This window comes from Neophocaena asiaeorientalis, unplaced genomic scaffold, assembly GCF_003031525.2.
Source record: "Neophocaena asiaeorientalis asiaeorientalis breed wild unplaced genomic scaffold, Neophocaena_asiaeorientalis_V1.1 scaffold29, whole genome shotgun sequence".
NCBI classification, from domain to species: domain Eukaryota; kingdom Metazoa; phylum Chordata; class Mammalia; order Artiodactyla; family Phocoenidae; genus Neophocaena; species Neophocaena asiaeorientalis.
The window spans coordinates 4,009,637-4,035,301 of NW_020174423.1; the positions used below are offsets into that span (position 1 = coordinate 4,009,637).

The 25,665-nt window shown below is 37.0% G+C and overlaps 1 protein-coding gene across 1 annotated transcript in view; it reads left to right on the forward strand.

Moving 5' to 3' along the window:
* Positions 1 to 25,665, forward strand: part of STK3 (serine/threonine kinase 3) — a 310,806-nt gene that overhangs the window by 38,768 nt on the left and 246,373 nt on the right. The window contains exons 2-3 of the mRNA XM_024756626.1: positions 15,534 to 15,614; positions 22,310 to 22,438. Coding sequence (XP_024612394.1) covers positions 15,534 to 15,614; positions 22,310 to 22,438 — 210 coding nt within the window. The remainder of the gene's footprint in view (positions 1 to 15,533; positions 15,615 to 22,309; positions 22,439 to 25,665) is intronic.

Consider the following 25,665-nt stretch of genomic DNA (forward strand, 5'->3'; position numbering starts at 1 on the left):
TACTTGAGAAGAAAGTGTATTCTGTTGTATTTGGATGGAATGTTCTATAAATATCAATTCAGTCCATCTTGTTTAATGTATCATTTAAAGCTTGTGTTTTCTTATTTATTTTCATTTTGCATGAGCTGTCCATTGGTGAAAATGGGGTGCTAAGTCCCCTACTATTATTGTGTTACTGTTGATTTCCCCTTTTATGGGTGTTTTATGGGTGTTAGCATTTGCCTTATGTATTGAGCTGTTCTGATGTTCAGTGCGTAAATATTTACAATTGTTATATCTTCTTGGAATGATCCCTTGATCATTATGTAGTGTCCTTCTTTGTCTCTTGTGATAGTCTTTATTTTAAAGTTTATATTGTCTGATATGAGAATTGCTACTCCAGCTTTCTTTTGATTTCCATTTGCTTGGAATACTGTTTTCCATCTCCTTACTTTCATTCTGTATTTCTCCCTAGGTCTGAAGTGGGTTTCTTGTAGACAGCATATATATGGGTCTTGTTTTTGTATCCCTTCAGCAAGCCTTTGTCTTTTGGTTGGAGCATTTAATCCATTTATGTTTAAGGTAATTATCAATATGTATGTTTTTATTACCATTTTCTTAATTGTTATGTGTTTGTTATTGTAGGTCCTTCCTTTCCTTGCATTTCCTGCCTAGAGAAGTTCCTTTAGCATTTGTTGTATAGCTGGTTTGGTGGTGCTGAGTTCTCTTAGCTTTTGCTTGTCTGTAAAGGTTTTAATTTCTCCGTGGAATCTGAATGAGATCCTTGCTGGGTAGAGTAATCTTGGTTGTAGGTTTTTCACTTTCATCACTTTAAATATGTCCTGCCACTCCCTTCTGGCTTGCAGGGTTTCTGCTGAAAGATCAGCTGTTAACCTTATGGGGATTCCGTTGTATGTTATTTGTTGCTTTTCCCTTGATGCTTTTAATATTTTTTCTTTGTATTTAATTTTTTATAGTTTGATTAGTATGTGCCTTGGCGTGTTTCTCCTTGGATTTATCCTGTATTGGACTCTCTGTGCTTCCTGGACTTATTTCCTTTCCTACATTAGGGAATTTTTCCACTGTAATCTCTTCAAATATTTTCTCAGTCTCTTTTTTTTTCTCTTCTTATAGGTCCCTTATAATTCGAATGTTGGTGCATTTAATGTTGTCCCAGAGGTGTCTGAGACTGTCCTCAATTCTTTTCATTCTTTTTTGTTTCTTTTGCTCTGCGGTAGTTATTTCCACTATTTTATCTTCCCGGTCACTTACCTGTTTTTCTGCCTTAGTTATTCTCCTATTGATTCCTTCTAGAGAATTTTAAATTTCATTATTATGTTGTTCATCATTGTTTGTTTGCTCTTTAGTTCTTCTAGGTCCTTTGTAAATGTTTCTTGTACTTCCTCCATTCTATTTCTAAGATTTTGTATCATCTTTACTATTATTATTCTGAATTCTTTTTCGGGTAGACTGCCTGTTTCCTCTTCATTTGTTTGGTCTGGGGTTCTTTTACCTTGCTTCTTCATCTGCTTTGTATTTCTCTGTCTTCTGATTTTGCTTAACCTTACTGTGTTTGGGGTATCCTTTTCGCAGGCTGCACGTTCGTAGTTCCCATTGTTTTTGTTGTCTGTCCCCAGTGGGTAAGGTTGGCTCAGTGGGTTGTGTAGGCTTCCTGGTTGAGGGGACTGGTGCCTGTGTTCTGGGCGTTGAGGCTGCATCTTGTCTTTCTGGTGGGCAGGACTGCGTCTGGTGGTGTGTTTTTGGGTGTCTGTGACCTTATTATGATTTTAGGCAGCCTCTCTGCTTACGAGTGGTGTTGTGTTCCTGTCTTGGTAGTTGTTTGGCATAGGGTGTTCACCACTGTAGCTTGCTGGTCGTTGAGTTAAGCTGGGTCTTAGCATTGAGATGGAGACGTCTGGGAGAGCTTTCACCATTTGATATTACATGGGGCCAGGAGGTCTCTGGTGGACCATTGTCCTGAACTCAGCTCTCCCACCTCAGAGGCTCAGACATGACAGCCAGCCGTAGCACCAAGACCCCGTCAGCCACACAGCTCAGAAGAACAGGGAGAATATAAAGAAAGAAAAATAAAATAAAATACTACATAGTAAAATAAAATAAGGTAAAAGTTATTGAAATAAAAATTAAAAATATTATTAAAATAAAAAGATAAAAAAGTAATAGAAAAAAAAAGAGAGCAACCAAACCAAAAAACAAATAGACCAATGATAACAAGCACTAAAAACTATATTAAAAAAAAAAAGACACACAGAACCCTACGACAAATGGTGAAAGCAAAGCTATATAGACAAAATCACCCAAAGAAGCATACAGGTATACACTCACAAATAGAGAAAAAGGAAAGTAATATATATATGTATTTAAAAAAAAAACAAAGAGAACAGCAAAATCAATAAATATACCAATGATAGTAAGTTCTAAGTACTAAACTAAGATAAACATAAAACCAGAAATAAATTAGATGCAGAAAGCAAACCCCAAGTCTACAGTTGTTCCCAAAGTCCACTGCCTCAATTTTGGGATGATTTGTTGTCTGTTCAGGCATTCCGCAGATGCAGGGTACATCAGTTTGATTGTGAAGATTTTATCTGCTGCTCCTGAGGCTGTATAGAGAGATTTCCCTTTCTCTTCTTTGTTCTCAGAGCTCCTGGGGATGAGCTTTGGATTTGTCCCCGCCTCTGTGTGTAGGTCGCCTGAGGGCTTCTGTTCCCTGCCCAGACAGGGCAGGGTTAAAGTAGCAGCTGATTAATGGGCTCTGGGTCACTCAGGCCTTGGGGAGGGAAGGGTACGGAATGCAGGGCGAGCCTGCGGCGGTTGCAGAGGCCAGTGCAACATTACAGCAGCCTGAGGCGCACCACGTGTTCTCCCAGGGAAGTTGTCCCTGCATCACAGGACTGTGGCAGTGGTGGACTGCGCAGGCTCCCAGGAGGGGAGGTGTGGACAGTGACCTGTGCTTGCACACAGGCTTTTTAATGGCTGCAGCAGCAGGCTTAGTATCTCATGCCCGTCTCTGGGGTCCGTGCTGATAGCCGTGGCTCGTGCCTGTCTCTGGAGTTCCTTTAAGCGGTGCTCTTAATCCCCTCTCCTTGCGCACCAGGAAACAAAGAAGCAAGAAAAAGTCTCTTGCCTCTTTGGCAGCTCCAGACCTTTTCCCGGACTCCCTCCCACTAGCCGTGGCGCACTAGCTCCCTTCAGGCTGTGTTCACGCAGCCAACCCCAGTCCTTTCCCTGGGATCTGAACTCCGAAGCCCAAGCCTCAGCTTCCAGCCCCCACGCACCTCAGCACGTTAGCAGAGAAGCCTCTCAGGCTGGTGAATGCTGGTTGGCAGCGATCCTCTGTGCAGAAATCTCTCCACTTTGCCCTCTGCATCTCTGTTGCTGCGCTCTCCTCCATGGCTCCAAAGCTTCTCCCCCTGCCCACCCACTGTCTCCACCAGTGGGGGCCTTCTTAGTGTGTGAAAACTTTTTCTCCTTCACAGCTCCCTCCCAGAGGTGCAGGTCCCGTCCCTATTCTTTTGGCTCTGGTTTTTCTTTTTTCTTTTGCCGTACGCAGGTACGTGGGGAGTTTCTTGCCTTTTTTGAAGTCTGAGGTTTTTCTGTCAGTGTTCAGTAGGTATTCTGTAGGAGCTGTTCCACATGTAGATGTATTTTTGATGTACTTGTAGGGAGGAAGGTGATCTCCACGTTTTACTCCTCTGCCATCTTGAAGCTGAGATCTTCTTTTTAAATCTAAGGGCTTACTGCTATAAATTGCCCTCTTAATGCTGCTTTTGCTGCATCCCTTGTGTCTTGGTATGTTGTATTTTTGTTTTCATTTCTCTCCAGATATTTTCTTAATTCCCTTGTGATTTCTTCTTTGATCCCTTGTTTGTTTAAGAATATGTTAACATTCACGTATTTCTGGATCTTCCTGTTGCCCTACTGTTTTTGATTTCGTTTTTCATTCCATTCTGTTTGGAGAAGATACTTTGTATGATTACAGTCTTCTGAAATTTTAAAGATATGTTTTATGGCCTAACATGCAGTCTCTTTTGGAGAGTGTTCCTGTTCTGTGTGCATTTGAGAAGAATGTACATTCTGCTGTTGTTGAATTTTCTTTTTTGGATTTACCTGTATTTTTACTAGCTGCTGTTCTTTATTCTTTTGTATAGGTTTATGTTTCCTTTTGACATCATTTTCTTGTACCCTGAAGAACTGTCTTTAACCATTTATTGTTGTGAAAGTCCACTCATAATGAATTCTCTCACCCTTTTTTGTTTGAAAATTTTTTATTTTTCCTTCACTTTTTGAGGGATATTTCCATTAAATATAGAATTTTATGTTGATTATTGTTTTCTATCATCACTTTTAAGGAGTTGCTGTCTTTTGGCTCATTTACTGTCTGGCAAGAATACTACAGTCATCCTTATTTTTTTTCTTATTTTAAATAAATTTATTTATTTTATTTATTTTTGGCTGCATTGGGTCTTCATTCCTGTGCGACGGCTTTCTCTAGTTGTGGCGGGCGGGGGCTACACTTCATTGCAGTGCTCGGGCTTCTCATTGCAGTGGCTTCTCTTGTTGTGTATCACGGGCTCTAGGTGCATGGGCTTCGGTAGTTGCAGCACGCCGGCTCAGTAGTTGTGGCTCATGGGCCCTAGAGTAAATAGTTGTGGCCCTTGTGCTTAGTTGCTCCGCAGCATGTCAGATCTTCCCAGACCAGGGCTCAAACCTGTGTCCCCTGCATTGGCAGGTGGATTCTTAACCACTGCGCCCCAGGGAATCCCCTTGTTTTTGTTCTTATTTAAGTAATATGTCTTTTTTCTTTTTTGTTTTTTTTTTTGTCTTTTTTAATTTTTGTTTTTTTTTTGTCTTTTTTCTGTGACTGCTTTTAGTATTCTCTTATTCCTACTCCTGTACTTCTTATTGGTGGCAATTTGATTACAATACATGTGGTTTGTCTGTGTGTGTGTTTGTGTGTATTTATCTTTTTAGATTTGCTGAGTTACTTGCATTTGTAGTTTATTGTTTTTATAAATTTGGAAAATGTTTGGCCAGTTTCTCCCCCACCCCCTTTTTTCTCTTTCTCTCTGTTTATATATATTTATCTATACCTATTCTTCATTTCCATGTGGGGCTCAGGCTCTTTCTTTTCTCCTTTTTTTCTTTAAACATTTTTTTCTTCATGTTACCCTTTTGCTGTACTGTCTAATCTGTTCAGATTGTATCCAGTGAAAATTTCATTTCAGTACTTTGTTTCATCTGTAAAATTTTTGTTTAGCTCTTTTTTCCTATCCATTTCCATTACATCTCTAAGTACATGGGACTTATTTATATTTGCTCTTTATAAGATTGTTTTTTGTTAATTCCACTGTTTTTGCCATTTCTGTGTCTGTTTTAATTGACTAATTTTTCTCCTCTTTGTGAGTCACAGTTCCCAATTTCTCATATATCCATAATTTTTTATTGAATTCTTTTTTTCTTTCTTCACAGTCACCAGTGTTTCGATATTTTCCATTTTTGTGTGTGCAAATTCTGTCTCCACACATATAAACAGATTTGTTGAACCATCTGAAACTATGTTGCCCACATCATGACCCTTCATCTCTAAATACTTAAGCACGTGTCCCTTAAGAGGAAGCACATTCTCTTAAGTCCATAATTCCCTTTTCACTTTTAAGAAAATTAAAAACACTTCTTTAACATCATCCAATAGCTGGCCTTTATTGAAGATTCTACAATTCCTAAAAATACCTTATGTCTTTCTGTTTCTTTAATAGTATAAGAATTACTCCCTTTTACAGCCATTTTCTGTATGTGATGCATTTGAAAAATACTTTGTTGCAGATTCTTTTAAGAAATACATTTTCTGCTCAAACCAGCCCCAGTCTCTTCCTGTTACAAATCTGGTCTGGTCCACACAGCTCTCCTTCCTGAAGGAGCACATCCACATCACAGGAAGATGACTTTCCCACAAGCTCTGAAAAGAGTAGTGATTACAAGAACGGGCTATGAAGTCAGAAGGTCTGGGTTGGAATTGAGCCTCATCACTAACTAACTGGGTTAGGGCAAATTACTTAACCACTGTGAGGATCAACTTCCCAAACTATCATTATTAATTATTTCTCGAATTATTACATGAAAACACTTAATGGTAATAATAGTCTCTACTGTGTAGAGTTGTTGGGAGGGTTAAGTGAGTTCATGAGTGTAAATGGCTTAGAATCATTGTCTGGAGTGTTGTCTGGATACAAAGTAGATGCTGTGCAAGGGCTCTCTTTAAAGATGCAATCTCTTCCTGGTAAGTTCTCCCAATTCCTCCCTGTATAGGTCATTAGTTTCCTAAGAAAATAGCACCTAATGGAGGTCATTAGTTTCCTAAGAAAACAGCACCTAATGGAAGACATTACAGGCATACTGCATTTTATTGTGTTTCACACATACTGCATTTTTTTTCTTTTTTTAACAAATTGAAGGTTTGCGGCAACCTTGCATGGAGCAAGGTTACGGGCACCAATTTTCTTTTTCTTTTCTGAATTTTTGAATTTTATTTATTTATTTATAGAGCAGGATCTTATTACTTACCCATTTTATACATATTAGTATATGTCAATCCCAATCTCCCAAATCATCACACCACCATCCCCCCCAGCCACTACGTGTTTCCTCAATTTTTCTTTCAGATTTTTCATAATTTGTGTGTAGGAATGCAAGAGATTTCTGTGCATTAATTTTGTATCCTGCAACTTTACCAAATTCATTGATTAGCTCTAGCAGTTTTCTGGTAGCATATTTAGGATTCTCTGTGTATTATGTCATCTGCAAACAGTGACAGTTTTACTTGTTCTTTTCCAGTTTGTATTCCTTTTATTTCTTTTTCTTCTCTGATTGCCATGGCTAGGACTTCCAAAACTATGTTCAGTAATAGTGGTGAGAGTGGACATCCTTGTCTTGTTCCTGATCTTAGAGGAAATGCTTTCAGTTTTTCACAGTTGAGACTGATGTTTGCTGTGGGTTTGTCTTATATGACCTTCATTATGTTGAGGTGGGTTCCCCCTCTGCCCACTTTCTGGAGAACTTTTATCGTAAATGGGTGTTGAATTTTGTCGCAAGCTTTTTCTGCATCTATTGAGATGATGATATGGTTTTCCTTCTTCAGTTTGTTAATATGGTGTATCACATTGATTGATTTGCATATATTTAAGAATCCTTGCATCCGTGAGGTAAATCCCACTTAATCATGGTGTATGATCCTTTTAATGTGTTATTGGTTTCTGTTTGCTAGTATTTTGTTGAGGATTTTTGCATGTATGTTCATTAGTGATATTTGTTGGTAATTTCTTTTTTCGTAGTATCTTTGTCTGGTTTTGGTATCAGGGTGATGGTGGCCTCATAGAATGAGTTTGCTAGTGTTCCTTCCTCTGAAATTTTTTGGAAGAGTTTGAGAAGGATGGGTGTTAGCTCTTCTCTGAATGTTTGAAAGAAATCACCCGTGAAGCCATCTGGTCCTTGCTTTTGTTTGTTGGAAGATTTTTAATCACAGTTTCAATTTCATTACTTGTGATTGGTCTGTTCATATTTTCTTTTTCTTGCTGGTTCAGTCTTGGAAAGATATACTTTTCTAAGCATTTGTCCATTTCTTCCAGGTTGTCCATTTTACTGGCATAGAGTTGCTTGTAGTAGTCTCTTAGGATGCTTTGTATTTCTGCGGTGCCTGTTGTAACTTCTCCTTTTTCTTTTCTCATTTTGTTGATTTGAGTCCTCTCCTTCCTTTTCTTGATGAGTCTGGCTAATGGTTTATCAATTTTGTTTATCTTGTCAAAGAACCAGCTTTTAGTGTTATTGATCTTTGCTATTGTTTTCTTTGTTTCTATTTCATTTATTTCTGCTCTGATAATTATGATTTCTTTACTTCTACTAACTTTGGGTTTTTTTTTGTTCTTCTTTCTCTAGTTGCTTTAGGTGTAAGGTTAGATTATTTATTTGAGATTTTTCTTGTTTCTTGATGTAGGCTTGTATTGCTATACACTTCCCTCTTAGAACTGCTTTTGCCGCATCTCGTAGGTTTTGGATTATCATGTTTTCATTGTCATTTGTCTCTAGGTATTTTTTGATTTCTTCTTTGATATCTACTAACTTTGGGTTTTTTTTGGTTCTTCTTTCTCTAGTTGCTTTAGGTGTAAGGTTAGATTATTTATTTGAGATTTTTCTTGTTTCTTGATGTAGGCTTGTATTGCTATACACTTCCCTCTTAGAACTGCTTTTGCCGCATCTCGTAGGTTTTGGATTATCATGTTTTCATTGTCATTTGTCTCTAGGTATTTTTTGATTTCTTCTTTGATTTCTTCAGTTATCTCTTGATTATTTAGTAACGTATTGTTTAGCCTCCATGTGTTTGTATTTTTTACGTTTTTTTCCCTGTAATTTATTTCTAATCTCATAGTGTTGTGGTCAGGAAAGATGCTTGATAGGATTTTGGTTTTCTTACATTTACTGTGGCTTTATTTTTGACCCAAGATGTGATCTGTCTTGGAGAATGTTCCATGTGCACTTGAGAAGAAAGTGTCATCTGCTGATTTTGGATGGAATGTCCTATAAATAACAATTAAGTCTATGTGGTGTATTGTGTCATTTAAAGCTTGTGTTTCCTTATTAATTTTTTGTTTGGATTATCTGTCCATGGGTTTAAGTGAGGTGTTACAGTCCCCCACTATTATTGTGTTACTGTCAATTTCCACTTTTATAACTGTTAGCAGTTGGCTTATGTATTGAGGTGCTCCTATGTTGGTGCATATATTTTTATAATTGTTATATCTTACTCTTGGATGGATCCCTTGATCGTTATGTAGTGTCCTTCCTTGTGTCTTGTAACATTCTTTATTTTAAAGTCTATTTTATCTGATATGAGTATTGCTTCTCCAGCTTATTTTTGATTTCCATTTGCATGGAATATCTTTTTCCTTCCCATCACTTTCAGTCTGTATGTGTCCCTAGGTGTGAAGTGGGTCTCTTGTAGACAGCATATATATGGGTCTTGTTTTTGTATCCATTCAGCAAACCTTTGTCTTTTGGTTGGAGCATTTAATCCATTCACATTTAAGGTAATTATTGATATGTATGTTCCTATTACCATTTTCTTAATTGTTATGGGTTTGTTTTTATAGGTTCTTTTCTTCTCTCGTGTTTCCCACTTAGAGAAGTTCCTTTAGCTTTTTTTGTAGAGCTGGTTTGGTGGTGCTGAGTTCTCCTAGCTTTTGCTTGTCTGTAAAGCTTTTGATTTCTCCGTTGAATCTGAATGAGATCCTTGCCGGGTAGGGTAATCTTGGTTGTCGGTTTTTCTCTTTCATCACTTTAAATATCTCATGCCACTTCCTCGGGTTTGTAGAGCTTCTGCTGAGAAATCAGCTGTTACCCTTATGGGTCTTCCCTTGTATGCTATTTGTCATTTTTCCCTTGTTGCTTTCAATAATTTTTCTTTGTTTTTAATTTTTGTCAATGTTTTTAATATGTGTCTCAGCATGTTCCTCCTTGGGTTTATCCTGCCTGGCATTTCTGTGAGCTTCCTGCACTTGGTCGGCTATTTCCTTTCGCATGTTAGGGAAGTTTTCTACTATAATCTCTTCAAATATTTTGTCAGGTCCTTTCTCTCTCTCTTCTCCTTCTGGGACCCCTATAATGCGAATGTTGTTGCATTTAATTTTGCCCCAGCAGTCTCTTAGGCTGTTTTCATTTCTTTCCTTTGTTTTTTCTTTATTCTGTTCCATGGCAGTGAGTTCTACCATTCTGTCTTCCAGGTCACTTATCTGTTCTTTTGCCTCAGTTATTCTGCTTTTGATTTCTTCTAGTGCATTTTTCATTTCAGTTATTGTATTGTTCTTCTCTGTTTGTTTGTTCTTTAATTCTTCTGTGTGTTCCTTAATTCTTCTCGTTCTTTGTTAAACATTTCTTGCATCTTCTCAGTCTTTTCCTTCATTCTTTTTCCGAGGTCTTGGGTCATCTTCATTATCATTATTCTGAATTGTTTTTCTTAAGGTTTCCTATCTCCACTTCATTTAGTTGTTTTTCTGGGGTTTGTCTTGTTCCTTTATCTGGTACATCACCCTGTGCGTTTTCATCTTGTCTATCTTTCTGTGAATGTGGTTTTTCTCACAGTCTGTGGGTTTTTAGTTCTTCTTGCTTCTTTTGATTGAATTCTTGGCATTATAAATTTTTACATTGTTAAGGCTGAGTTTTGTTTGTTTAAGGAGTTGCAGGCATACTTCAGAGATACTGCAGGTCCAGTTCCAGACAACTGCAATAAAGCAAACATTGCAACAAAGTGAATCACACGAATTTTTTGGTTTTCCAGTGCACAAAAAAGTTGTGTTTAAGCTATGCTGTTGTCTATTAAGTGCGCGGTAGTATTGTCTAAAATACAATGTAATATACCTTAATTGAAAAATACTTTATTTCTAAAAAGTGCTAACCATCATCTGAGCCTTCAGCTAGATGTATCTGTTTTGCTCCTGGAAGGTCTTGCCCCAGTGTTGATGTCTGCTGACTGATGAGGGTGATGGTTGCTGAAAGTTGGCATTGCTGTTGCAATTTCTTAAAATAAGAGAACAGTGAAGTTTGCCACTTCAGTTACTCTTTCTTTCCTGAATGATTTCTCTGTAGCATGCAGTGCTGCTTGATAGCATTTTATCCACGGTATAACCTCTTTCAAAGGTGGAGTCAGTCCTTTTAAACCCTGCTGTTTCATCAACTAAGTTTATGTCATATTTAACATCCTTTGCTGTCATTTTCACAGTCTTGATAGCATTGTCATCAGGAGTAGATTCTATCTCAAGAAACTATTTTCTTTGCTCATCCATGAGGAGCAACTCCTCATCTGCTAATGTTTTATCATGAGATTACAGCAATTCAGCCACATCTTCAGGTTCGACTTTTAATTCTAGTTCTCTTGCTGTTTCTACCACGTCTGCAGTATTTTCCTCCACTGAAGTTTTGAACCCCTCAAAGTCATCCATGAGAATTGGATTCATCTTCTTCCAAACCCTTATTGATGTTGATATTTTGACCTTTTCCCTTGAATCATGAATGTTCTTGTGATTAGTAAATCCTTTCCAAAAGGTTTTCAGTTTACTTTGCCCAGAGCCATCAGAGGAGTCACTATCTATGGCAGCTGTAGCCTTATGAAATAACATTTTTAAAATAATAAGACTTGAATGAAAGTTGAAATTGCTCCTTTATTTGTGGCCTGCAGAATGGACGTTGAGTTAGCAGGCATGAAAACAACATTACTCTCTTTGTACGTCTTCATAAGAGCTCTTGGGTGACCAAGTGCATTGTCAATGAGCAGTACTGTTTTGAAAGGAATCTTTTTTTCTGAGCAGCAGTTCTCAACAGTGGGCTTAAAATATTCAGTAAACCATGTTGTAAACAGATGTATTGTCATCCAGTCTTTATTATTCCACTTATAGAGCACAGGCAGAGTGGATGTAGCATAGTTCTTAAGGACCCTAAGTTGAGCATTGGCTTCAACTTAGAGTCACCAGCTGCATTGTCCTCTGAAACCAGACATTGACTTTTCCTCTTTAGCTATGAAACTTGTAGATGGTATATTCTTCCAATACAAGGCTGTTTCATCTACATTGAAAATCTGTTGTTTAGTGTAGGCATCTTCATTAACTATCTTAGCTGAATCTTCTGTATAACTTGCTGCAGCTTCTACCTGAGCACTTTCTGCTTCACCTTTCACTTTCACGTTATAGAGATGGTTTCTTTCCTTAAAATCCATGAACCACCCTCTGCTAGCTTCAGGCTTTTCTTTTGCCACTTCCTTACCTTTTTCTGTCTTTATAGCATTGAAGAGAATTAGGGCTTTGATCTGGATTAAGCTTTGGTTTAAGGTAATGTTGTGGCTGGCTTGATCTATTGAGACCACTAAAACTTTCTATCAGCAATAAGGCTGTTTTGCTTTCTTATCATTTGTGTGTTCACTGGAGTAGCACCTTTACTTTTCTTCAAGAACTTTTCCTTAGCATTCAAAAGGGTAACTGTTTGGCACAGGAGGCCTGGCTTATGGCCTTTCTCAGCTTTCGACATGCCTTCTTCACTAAGCTTAACCAATTCTAGCTTTTGATTTAAAGTGAGAGATATGTGACTCTTTTTTCACTTGGACACTTAAAGTTGTTGTACCGTTATTCATTGGCCTAATTTCAGTATTGTTTTGTCTCAGGGCATAGGGAGGCCTGAGGAAAGGGAGAGAAATGGGGAATGGCCAATTGGTGGAGCAGTTAGAACAGAAAACATTTATTAAGTTCATTGTCTTATATGGGCATGGTTCATGGCACCCCAAAACACATTACAATGGTAACATCAAAGATCATTGATTACAGATTACCATAAAAATATAATAATAATGAAAAAGTTTGAAAATTTGAGAATTACCAAAATGTGACACAGAGACACAAAGTGAGCAAATGCTGTTGGAAAAATGGCACCAATAGTCTTGCTCTGTGCAGTGTTGCCACAAACCTTCCTTTTGTAAAAAACTTAGTATTTTCAAAGCATGATAAAACGAGGTATGCCTATATAGACTTATTCTGGTAGGCAGTTGTTATCTTGTAGATTGGCTCAGTGCTTTTGAAGCCTGTTTTTAAGCTCCTTTTGGGAGAGTCTAAAGTAAAGTAGCGTTTATGTTTTGGTAATGCAGCCTCTTTTCTAAAACAAGGCTGTTCTGGGATGTCTACTGAATGTCCTTTGTATTCTACGAGTTCACTTAACTGTTGACGGTGGGAAAGATTCTCAGCCTTGTGTGACCTCTGGGAGTTGTTCTTTTTAAAACTCCCTGGTCATTTTTTTCTCTTAGGAAATTGATTTTGTTGGGTTTTGTAGAGTGTTTTTGTAAGCATGTACAGGTTGGCATTCAGCTAAATAGTCAAGGGAGCTCCTAGGTAGATTGATGGACCTGTTTCTCTGTATAGCTCTTTTCTCACAGGTATTCTGTAATGCACATTTTATTTGCCTTGCCTCCCCAAACTCCCATCTTTGTTTCTTTAACTCAGCAAAGTTGCTGGGCTCTGTTGGGTTCCCTTCTCCCTGTGCTACATTTTGGACATAACCTACAGATCTAAAGCTTGGGTGATAGTAGGGCTTATTTCTTTCCCTTTTCTCATGGATCTCCGTCCTGAAATATCTGATATCTCATGTCTGAAAATAGTTGCTTCCTATATTTTTCTGAGTCTTTTATTTGTTTACAGCAGCCAGATAATTCTGGATCCTCTTACTTCCTTGCGGTCAGAAGTGGAAATCCTGTAATGGACACTTTTAAATCTTTAAGTTATTTGAACTTTCAGTAGCATTTGAAAATGGTCAAGTACTACTTTCTTGTCCTTCATGACCTCATTTCCTAAATATTGATGTTTTCCTGGGATCTCTTCTTGACCCTTACGTCTTCTTAGACATTTTCCTGATGATTTTATCCCTTCTCATGTCTTCAGGCTTCATCTGTGTGCTGGTGACACCAAAAATGACATTGCCAACTCAGATCTCTGCTGGTATTCATATATACAGTTGGTTGCTAGAAATCTGCATTTGGATGAGAGGAGTTAAACCCATCTTATTCCCCTCCAGACTTTTTTCTGGTGTTCTTTAGCTTAGTAAATAACATTGCCATCTAGTCATTAGCTTAAGCCAAAGACTTATTAAGAGACATGCTCAACTCCTCTCTTGCATCATCCCATATTTAATCAAAACCACTTTCTGTTGACTGTGCCTCTTTAATATCTTGATTAGCTTATCCTCTCTCCATTCTTACTGCCACTACTATATTCTCTGCATACATATTTTGAATAATCCCCTACTGGTTTCCCTTTTCTACTGTTGCTTACTGCATGTCCTTCCTCTGGATTACAGGGGAAGTGATCTTTTTAAAATAGAGCTCCTAACATGGTTTACAAGACTCTTTTTAACCTGACCCTTTTTAATACATCCTGGCCACTTTTACTTTATTCTTTCTGAATTATTTTTGGTACTTTATTCATAGCGAATTATTTTTGGTCTTTCAGACATACCATGTATAATGCCTCTCATTTCTTGCTTCTAGATATTTCTGCACATGCCATACTATGGATAACTTTAAAAAAAACAAAATAAAAAGACATTTCTCTATGGCAAATAGTCAAGTAGACCATAAAACTAAAAACTCGTAAGTGAAGTCAATACAAATGAAAATATGTACAACCTAAACGAAAGCCAGTTTTCCTTATATACAGATAAGAAAAGGACCAAAAACCCAGGAGAAAAGTGAGCAAAGAACATGAATAGATGATTTGTTTTATATTATATTAAAAGATGCTCAACTTCACTCATAGTAAGAGAAATGCAAAATAAATCTTCTCTGAGTTACAAGTTTTCACCTAATGTATTGGCTGAAATATTTGGTTCAATACTATGTAGGTGGAATTGTGGGAAAAGATGCTCTCTCATACATTACTGGTAGGAGATTAAATTTGTATAAGCCCCCTGGTGGGCAGTTTGTTAATATCTATTAATATACATATATATTAATATCACATACAATTATAGTAGATAAAATATACCATAATATAATCAATCAAAATTTTAATAATTACTATATAGTTATTATAATAGTGATCTTATGTTATTAAATTTATATTATGACATATGGTTATACTTACAGTATATGTGCTTATTTATCAATATATATACTTCTGTATTTGTGTGTGTTTATATATTCCCTTGACCTCGCAGTTTCACTTCTGGGAATTTATCTTAAAGATATGCTGGCACATGTGTGAGTTGACTTATGTATAAGCTTATTTATTGCAGTGTTGTTTATATTAGCAAAAGGGAACCTAGATATCCATAAGTAAAGGATCGGAGAGTAAGAGATACTACATCTTTGCAACAGAACAGGTTGTAGATGTAAAAAAGAAAAGAATGAGGATGCTTTCTATGTATTTATGTTGTAGAGATCTCCAACATGGATTTTATGTTGTCAAGTAAAAACATCAAAATATATAACAGTGCGGGCTTCCCTGGTGGCGCAGTGGTTGAGAGTCTGCCTGCCGATGCAGGGGACACGGGTTTGTGCCCCGGTCCAGGAAGATCCCACGTGCTGCAGAGCGGCTGGGCCCATGAGCCGTGGCCAGTGAGCCTGCGCGTCCGGAGCCTGTGCTCCGCAATGGGAAAGGCCACAACAGTGAGAGGCCCGCGTACCACCAAAAAAACTAAAACAAAAAAAAAATATAACAGTGTGGATAAAAAACATTGTGTATAAAATGCTATATTGTATGTTAAAAGGGGGAGAAATAAAAATATATATTCATATCTGTATAAAGGTTTCACAAGAAGCAAATAAAAGTGCTTATTCTTTGAGGTGTTTCTGGGAAGATTAAGAACAGGGGTTGGAAGGAGACTATATACTGTATACTTTTTTATATTGATTGATTTTTGAACCATTTGAGTATATTGCCTCTTAAAAGTAAAATTAAAAAGTTTATGAAAGATGTTAAGGAAAATATTTTTTCTGTTCTTTTTCTCATCAGTAAGCTAAAAAAGCTGAGTGAAGACAGTTTGACTAAGCAGCCTGAAGAAGTTTTTGATGTACTAGAGAAACTGGGAGAAGGGTAAGTACAAAAACATGAAAGTAGCATTTAGATAATGACAGAACAGTTATAAAATACCGTGTAAGATTAGTCTTTCACTAGAGTATATTTGATTGAATTGAGTAGTAAGAGTATAGAGGGAATGTACCTGAACATAGTGAAGGGCCGTATATGACAAGCCCAAGCTAACATCATACTCCATAGTGAAAAGCTGAAAGTACAGGAGAACTTCCAGGATAATAAAAGGCACAAAACACAATTAAAACAGCTTAGATTAGCAAGAATAGGGAAAAAGAAATAGAGAAAACAAAAATATAAAGTAGTAAGCTAAATGTAAGTTGGAAGGAATAAAGTGAAATACATTTTTCACTAAATGTCAATTCTCTCATAGACAAATTATTAGGGCTAATTAAAATGCAAAACCTAGCTATATGCTGTTTATAAGATGCCCATGTAATACAAAGGGTAGATATATAGTGGTATTTCCTATTAGAGATATCAGATAAGAACTAATCACACCAAAAAACAGAAAGCAGGAGTGGCAATATTTATATCAGGTAAATTAAAGTTAAAAGATCTTAAGTGAGTAAAGAGGGGTTAATATTCAAATGAAGAATAAAGAGGGATATTAGGTAATGATATAAAAGACAGCTTATAATGAAACATATATGTGTCAGTTGCTGTGACAGTTAAATTTCTGAAGCAAAGCTATTAGAAACATTAGGGAATCTAATAAAAATATATTCATGTGAGAGATTTTAATATATCTTTTTCTGAATTGGACAGAATAAGGAAAAAAGAGAAAGGACTTAAAGGGATTAAGTATTATAATCAACAAGCTTGATTATGTATATGTGTGTGTATATATATATATATATACACACACACACACACACACACACCCCCCATATATATGGAATGTATTTATACTTACATTGATATAACTATTCTTGCCTCCCCCCACCCCCATTTTTTGGTATATTCATGGACCACTGATTAAAAAAAACTAACAAAAAAACCCCAACAAATTCTAAAAAAAGGGATTTTCCAGGTTACATTTCTAATTATGGTCTACTAAAATTAGAACTAAATAATTACAATGTGATAAAACCCACACTTATTGGAAATTAAGAAAGATAATCTGAGGTAACCTATGAAGAGGAAATTGCAAATTATCTAGAAAACAGTGAAATAGAGAACAAATCATACTAATATTTATGGAATCCAGCAAAGCTGTAATTAGGTGACCATATTTAGTTTTAAATTTCTTTACTACTAAAGAAGAAAGACCAAAAAGTAAGTAAGTAAGTAAATAAATAAATAAAATAACTTAGTGCTTATTTAAAGAACTGAGAAAAATAATAAAATGTAGCAGAAGAAACTAGAAATAGAGAATTCATGAACTAAAAAGCTGAAATTGATGAAATAGAAAGTAAAAATATTAGAAATAATACATGTATATAAAATATACTTCTTTGAACAGGTCATTAAAGTAGTTAAACCTAGTTCTGACTTTGACTAAAGAAAAAAGAGCAAAAATAATTGAAGATTTGGAATAAGAAAGAAGATACAAGCAATGATAAAGAAACAATTTGAAGAATTAAAAGACTACTAAATGCTGCTCTATGAAAACTCATTGGAAAATCTAGAAGTAGATGATTCCATAACAAAATATGAATTGTGTGAATTGACTCCCAAAGAAGTTTAAACTTAGATATATCAATTACCATAGAAAAGATGGAAAGGCAGTTAAATATCTATTAATTAAAAAGATACCAGCTCATGATATGTGTACACATATAGCTGATTCACTTTGTTATATAGCAGAAACAAACACATCATTGTAAAGCAATTACAGTCCAATAAAGATGTTTTAAAGAAAAAAAAAAAGATACTAGCGCATAGCAGCAGTATTCACAATAGCCAAATGTGGGGATGTCCATCACTTGATGAATGGATAAACAAACTGTGATATATCTGTACAATGGAATATTATATAGCTATTAAAAAGAATGAAGTGCTAATACATACCTCAGTATGGATGAACCTTGAATCATATATTCAGTGAAAGAAGCCAGATACAAAAAGTCACATATGATTCCATTTATATGAGGTATCCAGAATGGACAAACCCATAGAGACAGAAAGCAGATTCCAAATGATTTGGAACTAGGTAGAGGTGGTAAGGATTACACAACATTGTGAATGCAATAAATGCCGTTGAATTGTACACTTTAAAATGTTTCAAATGGTGAATTTTATGCTATGTTCATTTTACTAAAAAAAAAAAAAAGTACCAGCTAAGTTTTATCCAGTCATTAAGGGACAAAGAATTGCAGTTATTTTTATGAAGCCAGCATAACTTTAATCAAAATCTAGATGTATGGGGCTTCCCTGGTGGCGCAGTGGTTGGGAGTCCGCCTGCTGATGCAGGGGATGCGGGTTCGTGCCTCAGTCCGGGAGGATCCCACATGCCGCGGAGTGGCTGGGCCCATGAGCCATGGCCGCTGAGCTTGCACATCCGGAGCCCATGCTCCGCAGCGGGAGAGGCCACAACAGTGAGGGGCCCGCGTACTGCCAAAAAAAAAAAAAAAAATCTAGATGTATGAAAAAAGAAAACTGTAGTTCAGCCTTACTTTGCTACCCATTATGATTACCATGCCCACCTTTTCTCAGATGGAAAGACATTGCCACTTCACTTCTTAATGGATCCCAACATCCATTAAATTTAGGGAACTTATTTCAGTGTTGGCATCTCTGTTACCTCTGACCTGCACTATACAGCTTTCAGTGACACCAGTAAAGGGAGTATTCTCTGGACTCTCTCAGTGAGCATACTTAGAGGGTGGGCCAGCAGGTCTCATGGTGAGATATCTATTCTAGTATTCCATCTACTTGAGCCTTTGATCTCCTTCCTCTGATGTGTAATGAGGATCCCTGGCATCTCACTTAATGTGGGCCATTGTTGAGGCTGGGTTTTAGTTAACTAGCTGAGCAGACTGTTAGGGACACTCTCAACTGTTTGTTAGAAGTAAATTTCTTTCTCCCTGGAAATCTTAGAATTTCTTGCCACACATATTCTTTAGGGTTCTGCTAATAAAAACTGACAAAATCATACACCTCTTTTGGTGTGACTAGTAGGTACTCTTGAGTCAGATTTTGTATTCATTCCTCTGGTGTCTGTGGGAATTTGAGTGTAATTATAGGTCTGGAACAATGAGAGGTGGTCTGGGAAAGGATCTGCATTTCCCTGAAAGGCAGTTCCCTCAAGTAAGGTCTTATAGAGTCTTCAGGCATCGTGAGGTTAATTTTCTCAGACTAGGGGACAGGGTTGCTTTTGCTGACAAGGGAGACTTGGTAGGGGTTGGGGTTTCAGGTATTCAGATTAATAACAATCTACGTTGATATCCCAATACCAATTCTCTGGGTACATTTCTTTACAGTTAAAAACCTAACTTTAGCGTAGTAGTCCTGGTGATGTTGTGAATTCAGTTTGCAATGTAATTCAGCTTCCAGCAAGATTAGACTTTGAGTTTGGGTTTCAGAAGTCTCAGTCCTGGGCATATAAGAATTACAACTTTCTTTTGGAGCATTCAGAAGTTTTCTGGGTCTCTCAGTCTTGGGCTGGCAATTTAAGCCCTGAGCTTGTTATAATTGCTTTATGACTTTTCCAGTGTAGGCAGGAGCAGCCATTCCATTCTGCAGTCTTTGTACCCTTATTTTCACTGTGACATTCAGTTGATACATGGTCTTCTAAAGCTTTGCCTAGACTCCAGGCAACTAAGGATAGTAATAAATAATTGTTTTGCCCCTAAATACCATAGGCTATCAATGTGCTGTTTGTCACTTGTTTTGAAGCCATCACTGTATTCAAATCTAAGAAAAAACGAATCCAAGATTCCCATCTTTAAGATTCCTTCCCTTAGAACCATTTCCTTCCCCAAAACTATTGGTAGCAGGACATGGTTAGGAAAAGAAAGGCTACTCTGTGTACTCTGGGTTTAAAGAGTTTATTATGAAATTTAGGGCTCAAATGACTTGCGGAAGGGCCAGGGATGCAAAGGTTATGGACTTTGTCACTGAAGGTCAGAGAAGCCAGTGCTGAAGATCTCAGCCTGGAGTACTCAAGTGGTGTTTCTTAGAAAGCTCACTTGGGATCTGCTGGAATCCTTAAGAATCTTTGAGAAGCTCCCACCAACGATCTTAGTCTGCAGCAGCAGCATCTTGATGATCACAGAGCTCGGCAGGAAGCCCCTGTGTATCTTATATCTGCTAAATGCGTCTGCTACAGCTAAATTTGGAGAATGATAGTTTCTCCTCAACTTTTTGCCATTTAGATTTCATGCATTGTCAAACTCTTAACTGGGATCCATTCAGGGACGGGAAATAGGGAGATGTGGTTCCCAGTTTTCCTCCTTTGTAGTGACAAGAAGACCTTAGAAGGGACTGATGGCGTTGCTTAACTGACAATATATAATCTAGCAATGAATTCTAGATTAGCTTTTGAGGGAAAAAAATATATGTATACACCCACGTATATACACACACATACATACACACACACACAGAGATATGGCTTCTAAGGGGAGATGCAGATTTCCCCCGCTCTCTGAAAGTAGAGCGTTCCTATGAAACCTTTCGTAAGTTGCAATGTTGTAAAGCAAACAAGCAGTTACCTTATGACACGTCTTGCTAATGGATACACAGAATAAATTGAGATAAAGCACAGATGCTCACAGACACAGTTCAAAGCTCAGGCAGTGTGATGCTGAGTGTAGTTTCCAGGGAATGAGCTTGGCGGTGCCACTCTTGCTGTTCATGGTACTTTCTCCTTCTGTGATGGCTCCTGCAAAAACACATGTTGAATGCTGGTTTTGTTTTTCACCTTTTTTTGTAAAAGGGTAAATCTTCTTCGAATTTCTTCTGGTTAGCGAAACAGGTACTAATCCAGGTGTTTTGTAAAAGCAAAGGGGCGTAAGGTGAACTTTTGAAAAGTGAGGTTTACCTGTGTGTGTGTGTTATGTGTGTGTGTAAATTAGGACTATACACACACTTGCACACGCACACACACACACACACACACACACAAACCCAAAGGTCGCTTTGGGTATCAAACTAAATTAAATTACTTCAGAAAGCCCAAAGAAACAGAGGATAGAATGCAATTCATTTTGTTAAAGTAACTGCTTTGTCACTCATTTTTCACTTATTTTAAAAGATTGTATATTTGAAATGATTCTGCATAGCTTCCTAATATTAGGAAACATCCCATATCTCTAACGGCTTGCTCTTCTTTCTCTTCTGTAGAAATAATGTAGTAAGGAAAACATGATCTTTGGAGTCAGAATATGTTTGAATTCTGGCCTTGCTGGTCACTGGTATCTGAGTCTCTATTTCCTCATCTTTTAAAATGGCTGTAATAGTATTTTACCTCACAATTGAGAGGGTTGAATTTGATAATGCTTGTAAAACATCAAGCATAGTACCTGACTTACAATAAGAATTTAGTTAAGTGATAGCAATTTTTACCTTATCTTCTAATTCATCTCAAAATACAAATGGCTTCCCTCTCTCATTGTTCTTGCTTTTTAAGACACATAAATATTTATTGGCAATGTTTCAAGAGTTGTAGCAGAGACAGTTTTTGAGCAAGTGGCCATTAGATCCTGTTACTCATTTTATTTGTGTGTGTGTGGTCTTGCTCTTGAGGAAAAGAAGATAGTGAAAGGAGCATCTGAGAGACCTTGGATCTGTGACTTGGCGGGGACCAGATTTCCTGCTTCTCTAACTTTGGTGTTGTGTGGTCTCCAGCTGAAGATTTCAGTTGGTCTTAAGCAGTCTGAACAGACATTGTACTTTGATATTTTGGGGATGATTTTGTTGAAGATGAGATCAGCCTTTTTTTCTAACATGAGACTTTGGCTGTTTTTATTCTGTATTTCATTCTTTTAACTTCTACTTATGTATCTTCTTAATGCTGCATTTGTTTGAGTTGACAAACCGTAAGTCTATTTCTTTCATTCATAAGAAAATCAGCAAATCTTTTTCTATTAATTTGATGATTTTAGTGAATTTTAAGTCTATAATTGAAACATTAAAGCTAAGATATAGGGCTTCCCTGGTGGCGCAGTGGTTGAGAGTCCGCCTGCCGATGCAGGGGACATGGGTTCGTGCCCCGGTCCGGGAAGATCCCACATGCCGTGGAGCGGCTGGGCCCGTGAGCCATGGCCGCTGAGCCTGCACATCTGGAGCCTGTGCTCCGCAGTGGGAGAGGCCACAACAGTGAGAGGCCCGCGTACCGCAGAAAAAAAAAAAAAAAAAAAAGCTAAGATATAATTCACTTTTTTAATTTGTTTACTTTGATTTGTCACCATTAAGTAGTATTTTAAATTAGAAAACACTACATTGATACTATATATAAAATAGATAACTAATAAGGACCTACTGTATAGCACGGGGAACTCTACTCAGTACTCTGTAATGGCTTATATGGGAAAAGAATCTAAAAAAGAGTGTATGTATGTATATATATAACTGATTTACTTTGCTGTACACCTGAAACTAACACAACATTGTAAATCAACTATAGTCCAATAAAAATTTAAGAAAAATAAAATAAAAAAGACTACATGTAAAAACTCATAATAGACCATTTTTCTCTAATAGTTATGATGTTTGAAAGGGGAAAAATAAAGAAATGTCTTGGTTTCTTTTAGGTCTTATGGAAGTGTGTTTAAAGCAATACATAAGGAATCTGGTCAAGTTGTGGCAATTAAACAAGTACCTGTTGAGTCAGATCTTCAGGAAATAATCAAAGAAATTTCCATAATGCAGCAATGTGACAGGTATGTAGAGATTTTATTTCTTTACCTTCATTTTGATAAGTTTTGCTAATAATGTATGATAAAATGTGTTCTTTGGTCATTTGTTCAGTTTTCTCTTCTGCCTTCCCATCGGAAGGGAGACTAATGTTTCAAGGAAGATGAGAATAGCTTTGTAGGGTTGTCTTTAGGACTTTCAGCTCTAAAGCACAAATGATATTATAAAGCACATGTGGTGAAAGAAAATACTCAAGCCCTTTTTTCATTTTCAGGGAAAATTTATGGGTGAGAATTAGTTTTTGATATTAAGGAAAAGTCATTTAACCATCCTTTTGATTTAATTGTTTTTACTAATTAAAAGCAGTCATGTCTTATGTAACTCTAATTTATTTAACAGACATACTGAGCATCCCTAGTGGGCCAGGTACTGTGCCAGGATCTAGGAATATCAAGGGAACTAAGACATTGTTTTTCTTCTTGAGGGGCTGGTAATCTAGTTGGGAAGACAGATACTTAAGCAAATAGCTGTAGTCAGCACAGTCATTATACTGACTGGTACAGGAGGAGATCTGAGAACAAGAGGCAGGGCACCTACCTCAGCCAGGAGTCAGGAAGTCTGGAATGCAGAGGAAGAGTAAATTTGGTGAGGAAATAGAGGGATGAGAGACTGTAAAGAGAATTAAAGGTAGAAAGGTGAAAAACAGTTCACTGTCATGTGCTGTTCTGACAAGGTTTAGAATTACTGCAGTGGAAAGTAAGAGACAGAGTGATATGAAATGAGTTTGGATAGGTAAATGGAGCTGATAATGAAGTATCTTATATACCCTAGTAAGTAGCCTGGCCTTTATAAGGGATGCAGAGTGTATAAATTAGGACTGTGTTAGGCCTGTAGTTATTTAATCAAAGAGGGATTTATTATTCTCCCTTTATAAAAGGTCTAGAGATAGGCTTAATACAGCAGCAACAAAGTAACAACTGTGATAGGCTTTTTCTTACACTGTGCCATCCTTAGCATGTGGTCTTTGTTCTCATGCTAATTATCTCATGGTTGCAAGAGAACTGCTCCAGCTCCAGCATTTTGTCTACATTCCAGATAGGAGGAAGAAGAGAAGTGGGAAAGGGCTTTCCCAGAAACCCTCAGTTTATATTTTATTCATTAGAATTGAGTCACACGGTGACTTAGAGCTGGCGAACGTAGGGGAGTCTGGACACATTGTCATCCCTAATCAAATCAGGGCCCTATTAGTAAGAGATCTATGGAAAACTTCCTTTTCCAACAGTATGTAAGATACATATACTGTAAGCTCTTTGGCTAATGAAGTGACTGAATTGTCCTAGAGGAACTTTGTTGCTTGGGTCTGTTCAGTTTTGCTCTTCTTTATTGTGGTGCTGTATATTTAGATTATATTACATATTTTCCATGAAGGCTATATAACTGGAAATTCAAGTGGTTATAGAAGAAATAATACATTCCTCAGCTCCCAGGTCAAAATATATAATTGCAGAGTTTTTCCAGACCTCTATTGATTTGTAACTTGATAAGAATGTGGTTCCCATAGTTTGATGTAGGTAAGGGAAGATTGAGCATAGTGTAGTGCTGGGCTCTTCAGGTGCTTAATATTTGCATGTTGCTATTATTATTTTATTCTACTGGTTAAAAATAGTTAGGTACTAATGTTGTGCTTTAGAGGTTTTAATTGAGTGTGTTCTAGGAAGGGCACAGTGTCTCAGATACTACCCGTTATACATCTCCTAACCTTTGTGCATCTTGGTACCCATCAGTTCTTCCTCAGATTTCTGCAACAGCTTCCTGTGTGTTCACTTTGTCTTTCGTTTAGGCCTACTCCAACCCATTTTTTTCCCTGAAGCTAGAGTGTTATTTCTAAAATGCAAACCTAATCAAGCCATTCTCTGTTTAAAACCCTTAAGTGGCTCCCCATTGCTTAGCTAGATCCTGTCTCCTAAGGATGGCATTCAAGGGCCTTCATGATCTGGCCAGTGCTTATGCTTCCAGGCTTCTCTCTTACCTGAGTTTCTCTTTTAAGCACCTGTTTATTTGTATTCTCTGTCACTTGACTCTTAAATTCTTTGAGTTTGGGATTATGACTTACTAAGTGCCCTTGGATCCTGCAACATAGTGTCTACTCAAGTATTGACAGGTATTACTAATTCCTGCCTGGATGACTCAACTGGAATATCCAGAAGCAACTTTACATTTAACATTCTAAAACCAAATTTTTAATTGTTGCAGACAAGCCTTTCAAATTCCTGTTTTGTTAATAGCATCATCATGTACTTAGTCTTTCAACAACAAAACTGAGAATTCATCTGTTTCTTTTTCTGATACCTCTGATGACACTAATTCTTGTAGCGTCTCCTGAAATGTCTTCACTATCTTTATCCTTTCTTCACTCATGAGAGAAGGAATCATATTTCTTAGCGTACATCACAATGCCCAGCACTGTACTTTTTGTTAAACGAATGTGAATAAATATGGTATGGATAAGGAGTATGTGAAAGAGCATTGTCGGTTGAGGGGACCCTAGGGAAATCTGATCGTTGTTCTTGTTATGTACTTGAAACTACTAAGGGGAAAGAAAAGTAGTGAATTAAAGGGGTAGAAAACGTGAATAAATTCTAGAAATTTTGTACCACTTTGTAGCAGAATGCCTTGTACATAGTAAGTGCTTCTCAAATATTTGTTGAATGAAATGGTAAAACAAATATTGATTAAAAAAATGGAACCTGTCTTCTAGATTTCACTTTTATATTCATACTGAACTTAGGAAATAGTGAAGGATCAAAAAACAAAATTGGTTGGTTAAAAGATCCTAAAAGTGCTAAAAGATAAGGTAAGTGAAAAACTGGGAAATGGCAGGAACAAGCATTACATTTTTAGCTACTACTTACTTGTGTCAATGCAGATGTGTTAATGAGAACTGGCATAAAAATGATTTGGAAGAGAACAGTACAAATTGAAAAATTCCCACATAAAACAGTGGAATTTTGGTTAGAGAAAATGAAATTTGTATTTCTGAAATTGATATATTTTCTTAAGTCTATGCAGCTATTTGGGCAATTGGCAAATTGTCTTGCTTTCTACACTCTAAAAAGAGACAAGAGGGTGTTTTAATTTTTTTTGTTCATTTTAGTGAGTACTAAATGTGTTCAATACTGCATTTTGGCGTAAATATTTGAGGGAGCCCATCTGCATTGTTTATTGTTGACTCTTCTGTGCCTAGTCCAGTGCT